Source organism: Impatiens glandulifera, chromosome 8, assembly GCF_907164915.1.
Source record: "Impatiens glandulifera chromosome 8, dImpGla2.1, whole genome shotgun sequence".
NCBI classification, from domain to species: Eukaryota; Viridiplantae; Streptophyta; class Magnoliopsida; order Ericales; family Balsaminaceae; genus Impatiens; species Impatiens glandulifera.
In genome coordinates, this window is record NC_061869.1 from 736473 (window position 1) to 758358 (window position 21886).

General features: G+C 35.4%; 3 protein-coding genes across 3 annotated transcripts; 1 reads left to right on the top strand and 2 right to left on the bottom strand.

Moving 5' to 3' along the window:
• The first annotated feature begins 1104 nt into the window (after positions 1 to 1104).
• LOC124911457 (myosin-17-like) lies at positions 1105 to 17860 on the top strand. Its single transcript, XM_047451942.1, has 39 exons — positions 1105 to 1341; positions 2450 to 2578; positions 4818 to 4961; positions 5041 to 5186; positions 5709 to 5865; positions 5984 to 6042; positions 6166 to 6325; positions 6422 to 6571; positions 6645 to 6781; positions 6898 to 7044; positions 7173 to 7274; positions 7346 to 7403; positions 7488 to 7589; positions 7757 to 7794; positions 7993 to 8119; positions 8187 to 8357; positions 9192 to 9323; positions 9433 to 9542; positions 9730 to 9790; positions 10375 to 10552; positions 11256 to 11461; positions 11549 to 11668; positions 11757 to 11855; positions 12161 to 12382; positions 12873 to 13012; positions 13757 to 13877; positions 13971 to 14021; positions 14134 to 14214; positions 14348 to 14518; positions 14860 to 15018; positions 15118 to 15327; positions 15800 to 15937; positions 16026 to 16096; positions 16366 to 16465; positions 16553 to 16609; positions 16698 to 16754; positions 16832 to 16912; positions 17082 to 17164; positions 17253 to 17860. Exons 1-39 carry the CDS (start codon positions 1339 to 1341, stop codon positions 17377 to 17379), a joined length of 4605 nt encoding a protein of 1534 aa, XP_047307898.1. The 5' UTR covers positions 1105 to 1338; the 3' UTR covers positions 17380 to 17860.
• Positions 17861 to 17923: 63 nt separating this feature from the next.
• On the bottom strand, positions 17924 to 19497 carry LOC124911456 (protein ANTAGONIST OF LIKE HETEROCHROMATIN PROTEIN 1-like). Its single transcript, XM_047451941.1, has one exon. The coding sequence runs from the start codon at positions 19439 to 19441 to the stop codon at positions 18035 to 18037; it is 1407 nt and encodes a 468-aa protein (XP_047307897.1). The 5' UTR covers positions 19442 to 19497; the 3' UTR covers positions 17924 to 18034.
• Positions 19498 to 20967: 1470 nt separating this feature from the next.
• On the bottom strand, positions 20968 to 21874 carry LOC124912386 (protein IQ-DOMAIN 8-like). The gene has a single exon (XM_047452999.1). The coding sequence runs from the start codon at positions 21859 to 21861 to the stop codon at positions 21217 to 21219; it is 645 nt and encodes a 214-aa protein (XP_047308955.1). The 5' UTR covers positions 21862 to 21874; the 3' UTR covers positions 20968 to 21216.
• Between the last annotated feature and the right edge of the window lie 12 nt (positions 21875 to 21886).

Consider the following 21886-nt stretch of genomic DNA (forward strand, 5'->3'; position numbering starts at 1 on the left):
CAAACCGGATAGGGTGAAGACGAATAAGACGGTCTTACGTCATTTTAATATACCAAACCAATTAATGACTGGGTCATCCTTCAAATTTAGTGTGTTTTAAATACTTTTGTAGGGTTAACATACATTTTTTATGTAGAAAATATATTAATTTTGAAGTATGGCTCAACCTTTGAGACATTCTTGAGTACAACCGATCCTCTCCGCTAGAGGAGCACCTCTGTACTCTGTAGAGAGTGCGAACAACCTTGCTATGTCAAATACCATGACTCTCATGGGTTTGGACATACAATCCCATCACAAGCTCAATCCATATCAAAAGCCTTGAGAGAATGCCTTCTTTCTCAGTTGCTAGAGGTGAATAGACTTACTTTGGTCTTTCCTTGTCTTGAAGTGATAGGTTGATTCCTTTGTTCATCCAAAATTGGCGGGCTCGTATACCATCGTAATGAAACTTTTCATCCCTTTTTATTTTGATTATTTGGAAATGATTTTTGTTGATTTCGTCGGAGTCTCGTGTAACAAATTACGTCAGTTTCAAAAAGATAAATCGCGTTAGAATCAATAAAGTCACGTGGAGTTTCTAATTGCATAAAAGAAGTCAAAGTAGTGGGCACGTTGAGGTCACTTCTTCGACGGTCCCAATAGCCGGCCCGACAAACGTTGCCCCACAAAACCAAAGAAATGAGGAACAAGTGCCAAAGCGTCGATCATAAAATTATTTATTATCATACCCAACGCAGTCAAGTGAAATCGAATCAATACATAATTCCAAAGAACACAAATAAAGTTGGATAAGTCAATCACCAATTATATCAAAAACGAAAACTAAAAAAAAAAAATGGAAAATGCTCAAGTCTAGTTTAATTATACTTAAATAAATCTAAATTTATAGTTTTGGATTGGTTATTTAAAAAAAAAATGATAAAAAATTAAGCATGTTAATCACATTTTATTATACTTTTAAGCTATTGTGATAATTATGAAAATAAAATAATAAAATCAATTAACTTATGACTTGTTGTGGAGAACCACGACTATGTCCGAACCATATAGACTAGAGAGAGACCTTTTTATAAAATATTATTGTTGGCTTTTAAACTTATTCGTTTTGAATACAGACTTGCAAACTCAATTCCTAGAGCGAGAAACAGTAACGCACGCATTTACAGAGAAGCGAAAATCTACAAGCAATACTTTTGTATTCTTCTCCTTACAACCTTCTTTTACGAAATTTCCAACTTCATATTCTTTCTTCCTTGGCCCCGATCTGACCTCCTTCTATTCATGACTTGAAGAGAACAAGGAGATCGATCGATTGATAATAATCATAGCTCATCCATGGTAAGTCCACCTGCAAAATAATTCCTATTTTTTCATTCATTCCTTGATTCTGTTGACAGTTTTTTCTTCTTTTTTTGCTTAGTCAAATCTGTTAAACGTCGAGTCCATCCTTGATTTCTTTCTCGAATTGATATGTTTTTTGTGCAATCTAACTTCGTTTTAGGCAATTCCCGTGCGCTTAACTTGCTTCATCATATAGCATTTACCTGAACCTTTCAATCTTCAATTGACTGGCTATCTCGAGTTTGTGTTATTAGTGTTGAGTTAATATATGGAGATAATGAGGATATTCTGAACAAAACATGATATGTTGGATACTAGTTGTAAGTATGATTGGCTGTGGCATTATGAATTTGTGTAATACAAGTTTCTTGTGTTATTCGGAATCCATATGAGATGTTTGTTCCTTGTATTGATTTCGCTTTGAAGTTTAAATTGGAAACGTGAACTAAATCGGAAGATGGAATGGATAGGAATTAGATATTCAATTCTTGTTATTTTGTCTTAAATTTTGTGTGCTAGTTTTTTTATTCCTTTATAGTATAACCTAGCTATTTATGTGTATTGTACGGGCAAATGCCAAACACTACTTATTTAGGAATGCATTAGGTGAAGGATATATTTGTCAATGCTGGTTTCATCAAACTGCAGATAGAAAGAAATCTGATTGGAATGATTTGAATTGCATTTAAGCCATTCAAATTCATGTTATTATAATTGAAGAGCAAGGGCTCTTCGAAGAATTCGTGATTTCACCATGAGTTGTAACACTTGATCGTTTTTGTCTTGTTACATACGTTACATTATGGATTTTACTTATTTGGTTTGATTTCTACCATGATTAATGTGACTTTCGCGTTTATATGGTTTTAATCATTCTTTCATTTAAAAAAAAACTGGATGTCTTGAATTAATCAACTGCAAGTTTATTGTTCACCAAGAAATTTGCTAATGGATACCTTTTGGAATTCTCTTGGCATTCAAATGTCTCATAATGCATATGCATGAATATAGCCCATATAGGAAAAAACATAAGATTCATATGAATTCTCTAATTTGTAGACCTCATTCACTGCTTCACGTGTCTTTTGAAATTGTATGTTTGCAGACAACACCAGATACCATAATTGTGGGTTCTCATGTATGGATTGAAGATCCAGTGCTGGCCTGGATTGATGGTCAAGTCATTCAGATCAATGGCCAAGATGTTCGTGTTAAAACTACGAAGGGGAAAACTGTAAGAGTGTTGGCCTAATTACTTTGTTCAAAACTTATTTGTTTCATGTTTCGTTTTGGCAGGTTTAAAAATAATCTTAGATTTGTTATGTCATCACACTGCTGAAATTGAATGTTTTCTTCTAAAACAAAATTTAAGAACATTGATATAAGGATCTTGATGTTTTTGTTCTTAACAACTACATGTAATCTTATAAAAGAAAAAACACATGTGATCCTTGTTATTATTATTGTTATGTTTTTGAAAATAATCCATCCAATTAAAATAAAAATCGTTTAAGCACAACTACATGTAATCTTATAAAAGGATGTTTTTATTCTTAACAACTACATGTAATCTTATAAAAGAAAAAACACATGTGATCCTTGTTATTATTATTTTTGTTTTTGTTTTTTTTTGTAAATGATCCATGCAATTAAAATAAAAATCGTTTAAGCACAATGACAAAAACATAATATAAAAGAGAGTTTAAAATAAAAATAAAAATAAAATACAATTAATTGGCTCAAAGATCCCCAAGACTTTTCGGATCTAATCTCCGACATCGTCATGATAATGACATTGTGAATGAATCTTAGCGGCCTACTTTGGTTGTCAAATGTTCTCTGGTTTCTTTCCAACCAGATAGTTTACCAAAAAATTATAGGGACGAAGATCGTCCACCAAAAAATTATAGGGACAAAAATCCTTCTTGTAAGTCTCGCTCTTTTAGTCGCTTTGATCCATGCCTCCCAATAGTCACCGATGGTCTTCGAAATAACCCATTTGATTCCAGTCAAATTGAACAAAAGACTCCAAATACTTTTTTTTAACACACTTAACTAGGCGCAGAACTTGACGCCTGACGGACTCGAACCTAGGACCTCTCAAGGAGGCTGGGAATATCCAAATACTTGCCACAACGTGACAATGTAAAAGAAGATGGGAAGATGTCTTCACATCCTTGTAACATATACGACTCACAATAATCATGTCTTTCCGCATACATCTATCATCAGTGAGAATTCCGCCGTGAATAACACTCCAACAAAAAAATGAGATCTTGGTAGGTATCTTAGACACACAATTTTTTCCAACAAATCTCAATCGAGTTGACTTGATTGAACAAAATGTAATAATGTCCCACATTGAAGTTATCAAGATCACGTCACCGTATAAAATCCCAAGAAGACGGATTTAACCCTTTATTTCTAACCATGAACAATAGTCTATCATGGCATTTCCTTTCCTTTCCGTTCAATCTTCTTCTATATATGATACGGTTAGCAAAACTACTAGACCGGATGTCAAACATATTTTTTTACCAATGCATCTCTATAAATTGAAATAGAAGCAAGCTCGGGGAAAATATTTGCCAAACATTTAACATCACACCAAGTGTCGTCCAAGAAACTAATCAAATGTCATTCACCCACAATAATGTGATCCTTGTTATTAAAGAGATTTTATCTTGCATTGTGGTAGCCCCAGTTTTGGTTTTCTCACATGCAAGGTTACTATGTTCTCAGTTCTTAATTTTGTTTTTAAAGTTATGATTTTTGAATTAGGTATTTGACAATGTTAATTGACATCAGGTTGCTGCATAATCACATTACACTTTTTAATGGTTTACGAAAGAGAAAAATCATGAGAGAGCCAGGAAAAAGTTAGTTGTGTCCTATCTACTAGCCCTAACGTCTTGCTATCCATATTCATTTTAGTTACCTTTGAATTCGGGTGTTTGTGTGTTCCCTAGTTAATCTTGGTACGAGGAGTGATTGGTTTTCCTTTAACTACTCAGGCATGTCTTAGTTATTTTTTGTTTATTTGAGTTCTAATTCCTACTAGTCTTTGTGCTTTTGCATTTGAAAATGCTTGTTTTTGGTGTTGGCTTGCAAGACACCAAAAAAACTCGTGTTTTTGTTGTTTTGGATTTTCCCATATATATATATATTTTATTTTTTGAAATAAATAACCAAAAGGGCAATTTGTCTCTTTTCCAAAACAAAAAAGAGTTGTGGTCTTTGTTTTGTGATGACTGTAATTCTGTCCTGTATATCATTTGAAAGGACATTTAACATGTGATTCTAATTCCCACAGTCCATATATATGCAAGTTAGAGGTAGTGTCTCGGATGGATCATTTAAAACATGATAGAAGGATCTTTGGATTCATAACACCATGTCTGACCATGCTTCACTCTTTGAAAGATTTTCATATTGTATGTGAATTCTTACCCACCAGAGACAAATGGATGCAGGTTGTCACAAATATTAACAAGGTATATCCAAAGGATACTGAAGCCCCTCCAGGTGGTGTTGATGACATGACAAAACTGTCATATTTGCATGAGCCAGGAGTTCTACAAAACTTGGCTGCCAGATATGAATTGAACGAAATTTATGTAAGTTTATAATTTTCTTAATTGACATGCATTACATATGTTTGCTGATTCTATTTTCATATGCATCTCTATTCAACAGACATATACAGGCAACATCTTAATTGCGATTAATCCTTTTCAAAGATTACCACATCTTTATGACACGCATATGATGGGGCAATACAAAGGAGCAACTTTTGGAGAGCTTAGTCCGCATGTGTTTGCAGTTGCAGATGTTGCATTTAGGTAACTGCATATTTTAGTTGCTATAGATTGTTGTGACCTAACTTTGTCCTTAATTTTACCCCATTATGTACAGAGACATGTCTACCAAAATATATTATTCATTTTTTTTTTTGAATTTTGGAAGTTAGCACGACCCCATAGTCATGAGGCAATTCAATTTAAGGCGTTCTATTGAGAATTGAACCCGTGACCTTTGTTCTGTTAAGCACCGACTCTTGCCACTTGAGCTACCCTAGTGACTCTTGCTCACAAAATTCTAATAATACATCAAACAAATATTAACTTCTCCAGCCAGTCTCAGTTATCAAAAGTTCCTAATTTCCTTTTTGTTCCAGTATAATTTAATCTCATTACATTTTTATAAGTTGTTGAACCATACTATTAATAAAAGGCATGATGATGAAATTCAGTTGTCAGAACTAGTGTGTTATTAAAATTTCATTTGATTGAGTAATTGGTTTAGAGCTACAACTAAAGCCATCAACTATGTGCAATTTCTGTATGGGTGTGTTATTCAAATAGGGCTATGATTAACGAGGGAAAGAGTAATTCAATATTAGTCAGTGGAGAAAGTGGTGCTGGTAAGACAGAGACAACAAAGATGCTTATGAGATATCTTGCATACCTGGGTGGCCGATCCGGTGTTGAAGGACGGACAGTTGAACAACAAGTTCTGGAGGTATTATAGGAATTTCTTTTGATCTTTCTAGTGCCTCTTCTTGCGAACTTCATTCTTTTTCCTCTCATGACCTAAATGGCCTGGTGGTTGATGTTATTGTCTTTTCTCTAATATGTAGTCCAATCCGGTCCTTGAAGCATTTGGAAATGCTAAAACGGTCAGAAACAACAACTCAAGGTTGGTAACCCAGGAGTTCATTTATTATATATCCCCTCCCCCATAATATTCGTCGTGTGTATACTTTTAGTCCAAAAATCTGATTATATTTGTAATTTTTGTGTTTGTGGCACCCAAACATAGTCGTTTTGGTAAATTTGTGGAGATACAGTTTGACAATGATAGAAAGATATCAGGAGCCGCAGTAAGAACTTACCTGTTGGAGAGGTCACGTGTTTGCCAGATATCAGATCCTGAAAGAAACTATCATTGCTTTTATCTTCTCTGTGCAGCACCACCTGAGGTATCTGTCTCCTTTTGCCTCACTACTAAAACATGTGTATTTTGTGCAGGAAAAAATAAAAAAAAAACTTGTCTTTTGCTCTCATCTTTATTCTAGGTCAGGGAAAAGTATAAGTTGGGAAGTCCTCAATCATTTCATTATCTTAACCAGTCAAAATGTTACAAACTTGATGGAGTTGATGATACAGAAGAATATCTTGCTACCAGAAGGGCCATGGATATAGTTGGTATTAGCGAAGAGGAACAGGTTTGCCTTATCAGAAGATGCTGATGTATGAAGTTGCATGCTTGTATACTTAGCAGTAAATAGTTCTTTTCAGGAAGCAATCTTTAGGGTTGTGGCTGCAATCCTTCATTTGGGTAATGTTGAATTTGCCAAGGGGAAGGAAATTGACTCTTCAGTAATTAAAGATGAGAAGTCCAAATTCCATCTTAGTGTGATTACCGAATTGCTAAAGTTAGTTGATTCTCTACTGATCTTCGCTGTCTTTTTTGCTCTCTTGTACTTTTTCTTACCTCCGATATTTTCTGTGCACAGAAAACTTGATCCTTGCTAATCATTATTTTATTTAGATGTGATTACAAGCACTTGGAAGATGCCTTAATCAAACGTGTCATGGTAACACCCGAGGAAGTTATCACAAGAACTCTTGATCCAGAGGCAGCTCTGGGTAGCAGGGATGCTTTGGCTAAAACTGTATATTCTCGCTTATTTGATTGGTAAGGGTATCTAATTTTTTTAATTGCAGTCTTGTATTTATGTTTTTGGGAAAAGCATTTTCTTATGATTCGGTACCTCTTCTTTAGTTTTTCCCAAATCCCTATATGCTAACTCCTGTTCTGCATAGGATTGTGGAGAAGATAAACATTTCCATTGGGCAAGATCCAAATTCAAAATCAATAATTGGAGTGCTTGATATTTATGGATTTGAGAGCTTCAAATTGAATAGGTTAGTCTTTTGTTGCTCCCACTGTCCTTGTTATGTATGTGTTTGCACTGATTGATTTTGGTTTACTATAGCTTTGAGCAATTCTGTATCAATTTCACAAATGAAAAACTGCAGCAACATTTCAATCAGGTTTGTTTCTAGTTTGCATGAGTATTAGATTGCTGTTTCTATTACTGTATATTGTGTCAAGACAATGTTGTTTTGTCGTTGCAGCATGTGTTCAAGACGGAGCAGGAAGAGTATACAAAAGAAGAAATAAACTGGAGCTACATCGAGTTTGTTGATAATCAAGATGTGCTGGATCTGATTGAGAAGGTGCTAGTTTTTTTTTTCTTTAGTTAAGTTTCCTGTCGTATTGTTTACTTAAGAGAATCCATTAGCTGGATCTCCTGTAGTCATATTTATACATCATAATGGAGGCCTTTATGTTGGGGCTTCTAAATGCATGTCTTTGTCTTATGGCCAATTTTTCCATGTTGCAGAAACCTGGAGGAATCATTGCACTCTTGGATGAGGCATGGTGTGTACCTAACTTGTACTTTTCTTTGCTTGTTTAGGAATTGGTATAGCTCTTGTTTAAGTGCTGAGCATAATTGTGATATACAGATAGAAGGAAATACTGTCCTATTCTCTACTATTTTTCTTTCTTTCATCTTTTTCAATTTTTTTTCTTTCTTTCATGTTGGTTGGAATTTATTTGTCTAATTGCTTTATGTAGTATGTTTCCCAAGTCGACTCATGAAACATTTGCTCAGAAGTTGTACCAGACATTTCCAAAAAACAAGCGCTTCAGTAAACCCAAGCTATCGCGGACTAATTTCACCATAGTTCATTATGCAGGAGATGTAAGCCCTCTTTGTGTCTTTTGCTGCTTCAGTTTTTATTACTTGCTAATTGTCTCTTCTGATCTAGGTGACCTATCAAGCTGATCAATTTCTAGACAAAAATAAAGATTATGTTGTTGCAGAACATCAAGAGCTGTTGACGGCTTCAAAGTGCCACTTTGTATCCTCTCTTTTTCCTCCACTTCCACAAGATTCGTCAAAGTCATCCAAGTTTTCTTCAATTGGATCACGCTTTAAGGTATCACTCATCAAATTCGTATTATAGCTTGATTAATTTGGATACTGATTTTTGTTTACATGATCACTTCTACAAAACAAAGTTTTTTTAAACCTCATTATGAAATTGACAGTCCAAAAGAACTTAGTATCAGGAAATCTTGTACCCCATATTTATTCAATATTTCATAAATAATTTTTACATTAAAATGTCACACTCTCTTAATCCGAATTAAAATGAAACAAGCATTGAGTAATCCCTTGCATCCAGTAACCAATAATATTCTCTCTGGTTGAGTGTGTTTGCGGGGTTATGTGCTTTATCCGTGGGAATTAGTCGCACCCCGGAAGAGAAGCAGAGCCCAGCGTTCTAAAAAAAAAGTTCTCTCTCTTTCTGTTTGTGTGAGTTATGATTTGAGTTATTGCTGATATTCATAATGCATATTACAGAAACTGTGACAGTATTTTAATTTCAGAAAAAAACAGTGACAGTATTTCCAACAACAACAACAAGAAAAAAGAAATAGTGCAGTACTATTAAGTATTTGTTTGAAACATGTGATGTCCATTGTTCTGGACATCAGTCAGAAGATTATATGTGACTTGTGGGTGCAATTTACGATAGAGTGCTCTCTAAAAAAAATAGAGTATGAACTTTCTTGATATTACACCACTTAATTGATAAAAAGGGTAATCATCTGATATATCACAAACATCATGTCTCTCCCCTCAATATGTGATGATTTTGAACGTGTGTGGTGGACAGTATTTGTGGGATCCCATATATCATGGTTCTGAACTCTGGTTCTGTTTTTTTTCCTTTTTCTGATAAGCAATTGATATTGTGAGATTGCAGCTACAACTTCAGTCTTTGATGGAGACCTTGAACTCAACAGAACCACATTATATTAGATGTGTGAAGCCAAACAATGTCCTTAAGCCTGCTATCTTTGAGAATGCCAATATAATCCAACAATTACGTTGTGGTGTAAGTATCTTGTGCTTGACTTGGTTGCTTTTTGTATTGTTTCTAAATTACGTGTGTCCAAATTCTTCCTATGCTTTTTCCTGAATACAATAGTTTTGTTACTATACAGGGAGTCCTTGAGGCCATACGAATCAGCTGTGCTGGATACCCTACCAGACGAACTTTCTACGAATTTCTTCTACGATTTGGTGTTCTTTCTCCAGATGTCTTGGATGGGAAGTAGGTTTCTCTTCATATAGTTTTATGCTCTAATGCTCAGTTTAAGTATCAGATTGTTATACTTTATTGGAGAGATTTGTCTAATTTTCTATGGATACAGCTATAACATGCGCTTGACTTATGTAAATACATGCCATACCCTACTGTCATTACATGTGATCTTGTGGTGACCATTTTTCCTGTGCAGCTATGATGATAAGGTTGCATGTCAAATGATTCTCAATAAAGTGGGATTGAAAGGTTATCAGGTACTATTGATAATTCCTCAACTAAATCCAAATTCATTTTTATCTCCTTAAGAATCCAATTTTATATATACTATTGGCATGCCTAACAAAAGCCAAAACCAGAAGAAAAAAAAAAGGAAAGAAAATGAACGTTTTTTCATTTTCTTTTCCTACTTTTTAAAAAAAAGGGTCAACATTGTATTAAAATCGAAAGTAATAGTGAGGAGCGGTCATTTTATCAAGGAGAGGGGAAAGAAAAGACAATGAAACCAAAATACAGTAGTTAAATTCCTATCAAGTCAAAGAAATTCTATCCTATACAATTCCCCTTTTCTTGATGGAAGCGGACTTGATGTTTTCCTTCTAAGTTGCCCAACTTCATGTTTTCCTATTTAATACCATAAAATTCCCCTGTTGCGTGAACTGCGTTGAATGTGTCTTACATTATGCTACATGATCCTGCTAGCTTTATGTTTTCACTTCAAAGGTAACTTCGTCTATTTGAGTGTGGGAAAAAAGAAAAGAGACACCATAAATTACCCCTCAAAATATTGATGTCTGGGAGTTTCAGTTACAGCATCTTATTCAAGACATTTGTTTGCCAGATAGGTAAGACAAAGGTGTTCCTGAGGGCCGGCCAGATGGCTGAGCTGGATGCAAGAAGAGCAGAGGTTCTTGGGAATGCGGCTAAAAAAATTCAAAGGCAGATCCGCACGTTTATTGCTCGCAAGGAGTTCATCTCGTTACGAGAAGCTGCTATTCAACTGCAGTCATGTTGGCGAGGTAACTGCGTCATGATTTCTTCACATATTTTTTCACAAAATAAGATATGAGAGTCTCTAGCTAGGTGGTGCAGAACTTATTCATTTAGTAAGTATCGAGCTATGCGACAAGATAAGCTACTTTGCACTTTGGTCCAAAACTTCGGCATAGGAGTATGACTATTGGTTCTAAGCTACGCTATGTGATGTGAAAGTAGTAGATGTGATTTAGTGGGATCATACTTCGCTTCCTTGTTAGCTCTTACCACAACCCTGCCTTTCTTTTCTTCAAAGCAACATTGTTTATGAAGTGCTTGCAACATATGTTGATTTCCCAATCCATATGGCTCAAAATTTAGATGGTGGGAATTTGGTTTAGGTCCTTGGTACAAAAGAAAAACTGGGCATAATTGTCAGCTATTTGCTCTGCATGCCCTGGACCATGTCCAAACATAATATCTTACGATTCCTCGTTAATTTTCATTAAAATCTCCTGACATGTTTTTTTTCTACATTCCAGTAATAAGGTGGCTATACTGCAAAAAAGAAAAGAACTACCAGAGGGTCATTTTTTTTCTGTTAATATTGGGACAGATTTCTCATTGATTTCTGCTGATCTTCAGTCCAATATATATTTGCTTCTGATCTGCTCCTTTATTTTTATTTTAGTTTTGTAAATTTCTTTCTTACCCTATCATTTTGGGGTTTGGGTCATTTTTGATTAGGCATGGCAGCCTGCAAAATTTATGAGCAACTGCAGCGAGAAGCAGCAACTTTGAAGATCCAGAAATATTTCAGGCGTTATATTGCCAGGAAATCCTACTCAAGAAAGTTGTCTTCTGCAATAACTTTGCAAACTGGCTTAAGAGCTATGTCTGCTCGCAATGAATTTAGATATAGAAAACAGACAAAAGCTGCCATTATTATCCAGGTCTTATTACCTATGTTGTGCAACTGTTGTTTGATCTTGTTTCTGAGTTACTGAGCATTGATCTTGTGCTTTATTGGCTGTTTACAGGCTCGTTTTCGAGGCCACAGAGCATATTCTTATTATAAGAGTCTTCAGAAGGCGGCGCTTGTTTCTCAATGTGGCTGGAGATGTAGAGTTGCTCGTAGAGAACTTAGAATGCTCAAAATGGTTTGATAAAAAAAACCTCATCTGACCTAATTTATAATTTACCAGTGTTCTCAGTAGTTGCTTATTTCCTCTTTTCTGATTTCTTTAGGCTTCAAGAGAAACAGGTGCCCTCAAAGAGGCAAAGGACAAGTTAGAAAAACGTGTTGAAGAGCTAACATGGCGCTTACAATTTGAAAAGCAACTTCGGGTAAATGCTCATGTTCATTTTTCAATCACATGTTACTGTTACGTGGGAAAAGGGTTAGAGCTACCCTAGGGTTGAAATAGAAGTTAGTAATGGATAGTGGCGGTTACAAATAATAATAATAAAAATAGATTAGTCATTGCCACTTTGAGGTTAAGAAATGAATTAGTTGAATACTATTGTTAGAGTTTCTATCTCTCTCATCCCAATTGTATTCTCCCTAGCATCTAGGGTTCTATCTTCCCCCAACCATCTAATTATGTGAAGCAAATGATGAATTTAGTGTACTTATTTGGTGTTAAATGCAGACTAATCTGGATGAAGAAAAATCACAAGAAATTGCAAAGTTACAAGAGGCTATGCAAACAATGGAGAAAAAAGTAGAAGAGGCAAATGCCAAAGTTATTAAAGAACGAGAAGCAGCACGGAAAGCCATCGAGGAAATGCCTCCATTGATCAAGGAGACCCCTGTCATAGTTCAAGACACATCAAAGATTGATGCTCTTATGGATGAAGTGGAGAGTCTCAAGGTAACTTCTTATCTCATTATTGAGAAATGACTGCAGTAGTAGCGCAGTATATGTAGCATAAGAACCAAAGGAAGACGATAGGAAATGACCCAGAACAAACTTGCTTTGACTAGTGAAAACAAGAAGAACAAGCCAGCAGAAACAGTGTAATTCAACTTGACTCTGGTACCATGTTGTGAAAGGGATTTATTATGAATAAATGTGATTACCATAAAAACTCTAACTATGCATTATATAGTCCACAAATCAATATGAAAAAGAACCAAAAGATGCCCTAATGACACTTCTAATCCTAACCTAATCTCTCCAAGGCTTTCTATTGTAAGTAGGCTTGCTAGAGTCATGGGTTTTTGCACCTAGCCTATCATTGTTTATGAAATGGTATTGTGGTATTGTAACCTCTAAAGCTGTATGATTATTTACTAATTGTAGTAATGAGGCAATATTTTGGTTCATGTTTCCACTAAGTTTAAGATCAAAATTTGTACAGGCGATTGTGTTATCAGAAAGCCAGGCAACCGAAGCAGCTAAGAAGGTTCAGAGTGATGTCGAGGTCAGAAATGCGGAACTAGTTAAGAAACTCCAGGATGCAGAAAGTAAGATTGATCAACTCCAAGAATCTGTACAGAGGTTAGTAGACTATTTGTGGACAGTTTTATAGGCATCTAATGAGAAAAGAACGTAAGCAGTTATAAAGACTTGCATTGAGGTGACTATAGCCAGAAGAATGTAAATCTTAATTCTTAATTAACCTGAGCTAATATGTTAGCAACAACCAAGAAGATATTGTGGAAATTCGGCAAAAATCTACTTGAAAGGAAAGTATCCGTTACTGAACTACAACTTAGAAGATCTGAAGCTTGTTTGATATGGGATTTTTTCAAAAATAAAATGTTTATATTTCTTTGTTTTGGAAAAATTATTCTTGTTGAAAATGTTAATGATTTTGGCCGAATGTAGATTAAATATCCTTAGTATTTTAAAATGATATAAAAAAAGTAAGAGTAATTTAGTATTTTAATTGATTTGATGGAAGAAGTGATTGTTGATGAAATGGTACTTTATTTGGATTAAATCCAAATAATTTGTTGTATTCATTTACCGTTGAAGAAGGAACTCTTGTATATGTTGTACCCTGCCTATTTATGGAAATTCATTCATATACAGAAAAGTAAGACACAATTGTCTGCTTCCAATTCCTTTCTTTCAGCTGCTAATACACAGCACCTTCTTCGTCCTCTTGGCAGAATGTACAAATATTAGTATCACTTCTCTTGTTATAGCCCCTTCCATTTGCAAGTGACCTTTATCACATGTACACTTGTCACTCTGGAAGATTTTTCTGCAACTTGTTCTTCGCTTTCTTTTGTCTAGGCTGGAGGAAAAACTTTCTAATACAGAGTCGGAGAATCAAGTACTTCGACAACAAACATTGACCATGTCACCAAATGCGAAGGCTTTATCTGTTCGCCCCCCTAAGGCAACAATCCTTCAGGTAATATTGTGGTGTCGATTGTTTTTATTTTTATTTTTTTGTCTCTTGAGTTGTCAAGGGTTTCTTATCATCAACTCCTGGATATGATTGCAGAGAACCCCCGATAATGGAAATGTTCTGAATGGAGAAGCTAAACATACTCCAGTAAGCACACACCCTTACTTTGTGTTAATCCAGACTTGAGCTGTCAAGTCAAACAAGACATCTGAGAATGTGGATACTTGGGTGAATTGTACTCCTGTTTATGTTGTTTCAGGACATGGCACTTGCTGTTCCGAAACCGAAGGAACCTGAATCTGAGGAAAAGCCACAAAAATCTCTCAACGAAAAGCAGCAAGTGAGAGACTATCTGTCATGCATGAAGTTTGATAGAAATTGTTGTTCATGATTTGGCTATTGTCAGTCTGTTTTGCTCTTGGAGGTTTAATATGACTTTAAGTTTCTTTTTACATCTATCTTTCCTGGTGCAGGAAAACCAAGATCTACTGATCAAGTGTATTTCAGAAGATCTCGGATTCTCTGGGGGGAAACCAGTTGCAGCTTGTGTCATATACAAAAGCCTTCTTCACTGGAGATCATTTGAGGTTGAAAGAACTAGTGTGTTTGATCGCATAATCCAAACAATTGCTTCATCAACAGAGGTAATACGCTGCTGCTTTGCATAGATTGGTCTTGATATTCATTAGAACTGGATTTTCCATTCCAAACATTTAGGCCTCGTTTGATGCATAGCTATATTGATTAATCCAAATAACCCCTTATCCAATCATCAACTAAATTACTAAAATACCCTTACTTTGTTTTCTTTAATATTTTCAATATTAAATACAAAAGGTATTTTAGTCATTTAAACCAATCCATTTTTTCATGAAACATGATTTTTTCCAAAAAAAATACATCCAGCAAACTCTTATTGTTATATATTGACTTGAAATAAGGTATAGACTTATAATTAATGTCTGCAAACTCTATTTTTTTGAAGGTCCAAGATAACAAAGATAACAATGATGTGTTAGCCTATTGGTTATCTAATACATCCACTTTACTGTTGCTGCTTCAACATACACTCAAAGCTAGTGGAGCAGCTAATTTGACCCCTCAGAGGCGAAGATCATCTTCTCTTTTCGGAAGAATGTCCCAAGTGTGCTTGCTCATCATTTCTATTCAGAAAGTCCTTTGGCAAGTTATAACATTTGAATCTTTCTTATGTTTTTAAAGTTGTGCTGCTTATTAAATTCAGGGCTTGAGAGCATCTCCCCAGAGTACTGGCCTTCCATTTCTCAATGGACGCGTACTTGGCAGTAGATTAGATGAGCTGAGGCAAGTTGAGGCAAAGTATCCAGCTTTGTTGTTTAAACAGCAACTTACTGCCTTCCTTGAGAAGATATATGGAATGATAAGAGACAATCTCAAGAAGGAAATTTCCCCATTGCTTGCGTTATGCATTCAGGTATCCGTTATTTCTCTAGATGGTGATGTGGATTCGTTAGAGCTATTTACAAAAACGATCCCATTTGATATCATGATCCAAAAAATCTACACTTGTTACCTCTAAAAAATGAAAGGGATTATAATCTAGAAAATAATGTGGATAATGACTTGTATACCTCTAATAAAACAAAAAATATAGTATAATCTGGAGGATAATGATATAATAAATATGTGGATCCTAATCCAGAAAACAATCTTACACCAAACAAACAAAAAAATCACTTTCAGTTCATTTCTGCAATTTTGATAGTTATTTGTGACAAAATATCAGTTTCCAAATAGGATGCCAATTGGATAAAAATTGAATGTGAAGCTTTCACAATAAAGAAAAAATATTGATAATTGAACTTGAAGTCAAGTACTGCACTGCCAGATAAAGCTTTTCCCACTGCAACCTCTCTGTTTTCTGAATGTTGACAATGTTTCTCCAGGCACCGAGGCTATCTAGAGCTAGTATAGTGAAGGGACGGTCCCAAGCTCATGCTGTTGCACAACAAGCTCTTGTTGCCCATTGGCAAAGTATTGTGGGGAGTTTGAATAATTACGTGAAGATAATGAAAGCAAACTATGTATGTTCTGGTGCTCATATAACTTAGCAGGCATTTTGGTCATGTCTTTGCATATGAAATCTGACATTCTTCTCGTATGTCTGTGCAGGTTCCTCCCTTCTTAGTACGCAAAGTATTAACTCAGATATTTTCCTTTATCAATGTTCAGTTATTTAACAGGTGAAAGTCAAAAGTGCTTCTAGTTCTTTTTGTTATTAGTTGGATTGTAGTAACAACGCCTTGTTTATATCATCAAACAAAATACCAAGTTACCCATACTTTACTTTTTATAACATTTAATATTAAGTACAAAAGACATTTAACCCAAATAAACCACCTTTTCATGAAACAATTATTTTTTCCAAAAAGAATCTGATTATTTAAAAAAAAGAAAAAAAGAACTACATCAAACAAACTCGCAGCATTTATTTTCTTCTCTGCCTCTGCAGTTTGCTTCTCCGACGGGAGTGTTGCTCCTTCAGCAATGGGGAGTATGTGAAAACAGGTTTAGCAGAGTTAGAGCAATGGTGTTGTGAGGCAACCGATGAGGTAAATACCAACCAATGTGATTTTGGACCTTTCCAAAAAATATTCCTTCAATTTACTTCATTGCCACTTACAATCTGCTTATTGCAGTATGCTGGCTCTGCTTGGGATGAATTAAAGCATATTCGACAAGCAGTTGGTTTCCTGGTGAGTTATTTTTTTTATCATTGATATGAGTTAATTATGGATTTATTTGGTTGTTGAGATCTTTTATTCACAATGCTTGTGTGAACAGGTTATTCATCAAAAACCTAAGAAGAAATTGAGTGAAATAACAAATGATCTTTGCCCTGTAAGTAAAATCTGATGTTTTGGAGCCACATTTCATCTTTCTCATAATTTTATTAAGATTGGACAATGTCTTTCCAGATTCTAAGTATACCACAACTATACAGAATCAGTACAATGTACTGGGATGATAAGTATGGCACACATAGCGTCTCTTCAGATGTAAGTTTGACTCCAACTGACCTCACACTTCTCAAATTAAAAAGATAAAAATAGACCAGGGTTTTTCCCTGGGGCTTTTAAAATTATTTACCTCTATCTGTTACTTAATCCAATACATCATTTTACAGTATTCGAATGACCAAAACTCGAAATGTGTATAATGCTGTAGGTTATTACAAGTATGAGAGTTATGATGACCGAGGATTCTAACAATGGGGTGAGCAGCTCATTTTTGTTAGACGACGACTCAAGGTATTATTTAATTGATTTTGATTATTTTGTATTTAATGTTCTAGTGGACGGCTAATTATTGACCAAATATATAAATGTGGGGGAGCAGCATTCCATTCTCAGTTGATGACATTTCAAAATCCATACAAAAAGTAGAGATGGTAGACATTGAACCCCCACCATTGATTCGTGATAATTCTGGTTTTGCATTCTTGCATCAACGTTCTGACGGATGAAGCGAGTATATTATGGGGTTTCAACACGTCTGTGCATATATGTAGTAGCCAAGCAGATTTCACTACTCCCCACCTGTAACATAGTGCCGTTATTATTTTATTGTTTTCTTTTTTGCGCGCTTCATTTTCCCGGGCAAGCAATCTCTGTGCGTTCAGGTGCATTTCTTTCATCCCTTTGTGGCTTTTCAAGACAAGGGGGTATATTATTGTTTCTTAGCAAACTGTGGATATACTGCTACCTTTTTCTTTTTCTTTTTTCCTTTTTAAGTATTGTGTGACGTGTGAAGGATCATGCATAGATTTGGTTTGGTTCTGGTAGCTTGTCATTTCGACAAGATGATATTTTGTTTTGGACCATGATTGTTGTGATTTGATACAACTTCAGGGTACTTTTTTTTATCTTGTAAATGTTAATTTTAGCAACAGCTTATTTCAGTTGTACTTTTTTCTGTTTTTGGAAACATCAAATGTTGTTGATATATAGGTATTGTAGGTAATGTTCCATATTTGCATTTCAAAAGTATTTAAAAAATGTTGTTACATGTTTCTATTGATTTATTGCGCTGCATTTGAGAACTAGCTGGTTTCATATTATTGTTACTATTATTATTCTACAATAATTGGAGATTCATTCTCCTAGTATACTACTATCTATCTATAGAACAAAAGCAGCTGAATTTCGGTGCAACAGATTGTGAGCGATCTGATCTCTAGCCTGCATCGCCCCCGAAGATCTAACAGGATTCTCCGGCGTCATTTCGTCATCGCTAATCTGAAACGTGAACTCGGGTTCCATAGCCTCGCCACTCATCTCGCATATATTATGCAGAACACAGCAAGCCCCAAGAACAGCAGGCAAATCCGCCAGCTTCATCTCTGTTCTCCTTTGCAGACAGGTCCACCTTCCCTTGAGCCGACCAAACGCCTCCTTAGCCACTCCCTGAACTTCTCCAATCTTCCCGTTAAACGAATGTCTAGTCCACGTCAGATTCTGATTTGCATAAGGTGCCAAAACCCAATCCGTTAGTGGATAGTTTGAACTTCCTACTATCCAATTGCAATCCTTAAGAAGTCCCTCATTGGCTGCTCTCTTATTGAGGGAGGATTTCTCGAGGATTTTATCGTCTGGCATTGATCCCGGCCAGCCGATACAAACGTCGTTGAAGACGCCGTTATGATCGACAACTCCTTGGACTGTGATCGTGTAAGAAGCTTTTTGATTACGATCGGTTTGGTGTTTGTTTAAATAGGCGGCGGCGTTTTCCTTTGGAGCTACAATTGGGATGTGGGTAGTGTACATCGATCCACCGACATTGGGTATTCCCGAAATCGATTCGAATTCTTGTTTGATCTGTTTGGATCTGGATTCGTCTGGCCACTGGAGGAATTTGGGCATGAGGACTGTTTTAATTGCGGCGCAGACCTCGAGGACGAGTTTGTGACAGGTGGAGATGCCGAGGCCGAAGCGTTTGGAAACGAGTCGGAGGGGTTCGCCGGTGGCAAGTCTCCATATGCAGACGGCGACTCTTTGACGGACGGGAATAGAGAGACGGAGCATAGTGTTCTTCTTGACGACTGCGGAATCGAGTTCGTTGCAGATCATGTTGAAAGTTGATTTAGTCATACGAAATGCTTGACGAAATTCGTCTTGTGGGCAATCAGGATTATTGAAATGTTCCCACCATGCATTGGACCTGTCCTTGACCCAAAGACGACGAGGTTGGGCTGAAACTTCTTCCGGCATGATGGAAGTACGTTGGCGCTTCGTTGTTTGTTGGTCGGAATGGGAATGGGGGGTGGTTTGGATTGAGAATGAGGTGTGTTGTTGTTGTTGGTCGTTGTCTTCGAGAAAGAGCAATGTAGAGAGAATGTCAGTGAATGGCGGCGGTGATGATTCAGAAGAAGGGAGGAGGTTGGTGATTTTGCGCCTCTTCTTTTTGTCGTTGTTGTCGTGGTCATCAATTTTATTAGTGTTTATGTCTTCTTCGAAATCAGTAAAGAGTGAAGAGTATAAATGGTTGAAGTCATCTTGACTGAGAAAGGAATTGGTTGAGACTTCCATTGATACAAGAAGAAGAAGAAGAAAGCTTTATTTAGTGTCTGAAGAGATAGATAGATAGATAGATTGAAGAAGAAAGGTTTTAGATATATATATAGAAGCAGGCAGGCAGGCAGCAGAGCAGGTGAAGAAGACGCGTGATAATGAAGTGTTGAAGGCCAGACAGACCGCGGGAGGGAAGATTCCTGGATAGGAAGGAAAGGATATTAGATGAAGAAGAACAGTGTGGGACCTATCCACGCGCTCATGACGACCAGTAAAACAAAATTTATTTATTTATTATATTTATCTACTTCAATAAATAAATTAAAAAAGCTCTCAAATATACTTATATATTTGGACATATGTATGTCTTATGTTTTGATAAAAATAAAATTATTAATTATATTAAAAAATTGAAAATGTTATTAAAATATATAATAAATATTTATTTTAAATAAAATTTATCATATATATATATATATTTTTAAATAAATTATTTATTTTAAACTATAATTGATTTTGATAGTTATAAATAGATTATATATTTTTGAAACTTAAAAAAAATGATAATTTCAAATTATTAAATAAAACTTTTAAGTGAAATATGAATATTTTGAAACAAATAACATTTTATATTAAAAGATGAATTAATGTTATAAAATAATAATATTAAAGTCTATGTGGCAAGTATCTCTCTCACACACATAGATGAAATAGGTCTTATTGAATTCAAATAAGCACGAGGTGATAGAAAGTATACGTACGGTCTTGTGTTTGGATTGAGTTTAGAATTTATTCAAATAATCTTATTTAGTATATATAAATGGTTAGAGATTAATTTTTTTTTTTTTTTTGTGGGAACAGTATTAATGTATAATAAAAAAATATTATTTAAAAAATAAATAAATATTTTAATATTAAGATCGATAAATTAATCGACTTAGATAATAATTATTAAAGTTTATTTAAATAAATGGTACCAAATTGACTTAAAATTAATTTGACAACGATATTCTAAGATGATGTTCTTTATTAAAATAATAGGCATAAGAAAATCAACACGGTCTCTCTCTGTTCTTACTTAAACCCATTTAACAATTAGCCTATATATATATATATATATAATAAGTTAAAAATTGATATTTTAATTTAAAATTGTGTTATGTCATATTTGATCCAGGCTAAGGATGTGGATGAGAAACAGAGAGGAAACTATTTGCAGTTATTATCCTTCTAGGTTGGACTCTCTTAAGGACCAATGCGGGTCGGGTTGGGTCGGGTTGTGTCGGGTTGGATCGGGTTGGGTCGGGTCGGGCCGTCGCCAAAAGTAGGGGTTTTTAGGACAAACTAAACGAACTCAAAGGTTGCTGATTATTGTTATGTTCTTGGTGTTTCAGACAAGGAAACAGGGGATATTGAAGATTGTTCCTATTGCTTCAAACAAGGTTTTAATTCCAAAATCCAGCTCATGAATCTGATAAAGGACCTACAAGAACCCTTAAATGGATCTTGAGAAATATCTTCTTCAAATTTGATTAATTGTTTACAAGCAAAAGATAAAATATCAGTTTTCATTGTATTACAAGAAAAGGAAAATAAACAGTAGCTTATGTATAATGAAACACATAAACAGACTTAGGTAACAAACAAACATTACACACATAATTAATCAATCCTATAATTTTCATTCTTAGTATTTTTGGCATATCCTCTCTATTATCTATATCATCATCTTCATACCAACAACCATGAACAAACAACAAGCAGTTGAATTCATGGATGTCAAACTGTCAAATCTACAATCCATTCATCTTCTTACGTCCTCTTGGGGTTGAATACCGATCTAAATGGATAGGCGGGTAAAGATCAATTGAATTCATGTTCATCGAATAAAGATCAGAGGAAGATCCAGCATTGCTCCTTGAATCCACATTTGAAAGTGGAACCCTTACTTTCCTGTACATTTGATTAACGTTGTTCTCTGTTGTTGTTCCTCGCCTCCTCTGCTGCTGCTTCTGTATAGAAGGAGAACTGCAACCTCTCTGTTTCGCCATAATTGAATGTGTTGGATTCATATAATTAGGCCTGTTAATGTTCTCCCCATTTTCATCTCGATGATTATTGTTGCTTGATGAAGTCGTTGAACAAGTGCTATCTTCATTCACATACTCAGATGAACGAGAAAATTGGCCAGACGAAATTGGAAGTGGGGAAGATATTCTTGCCGGCGATGAAGACCCATAATTCCGGCGTCTAGTTAAATCATACCCAGAGGAGCTTGAACGAGAACCCATCACATAATCTACATGCTTATTTGAAACTGGTGTAGATGTTTTTAAAGGACTGTTTGATTCTTCCATTAACCGACTTTCCCATGGCTTGTTTGCCATCCAACGATCCAGCCAGTTCCAATCCGATCTACTGCTCTTGTGGGATATCATCTTCGTCCTTGGTTCCTGTAGATTA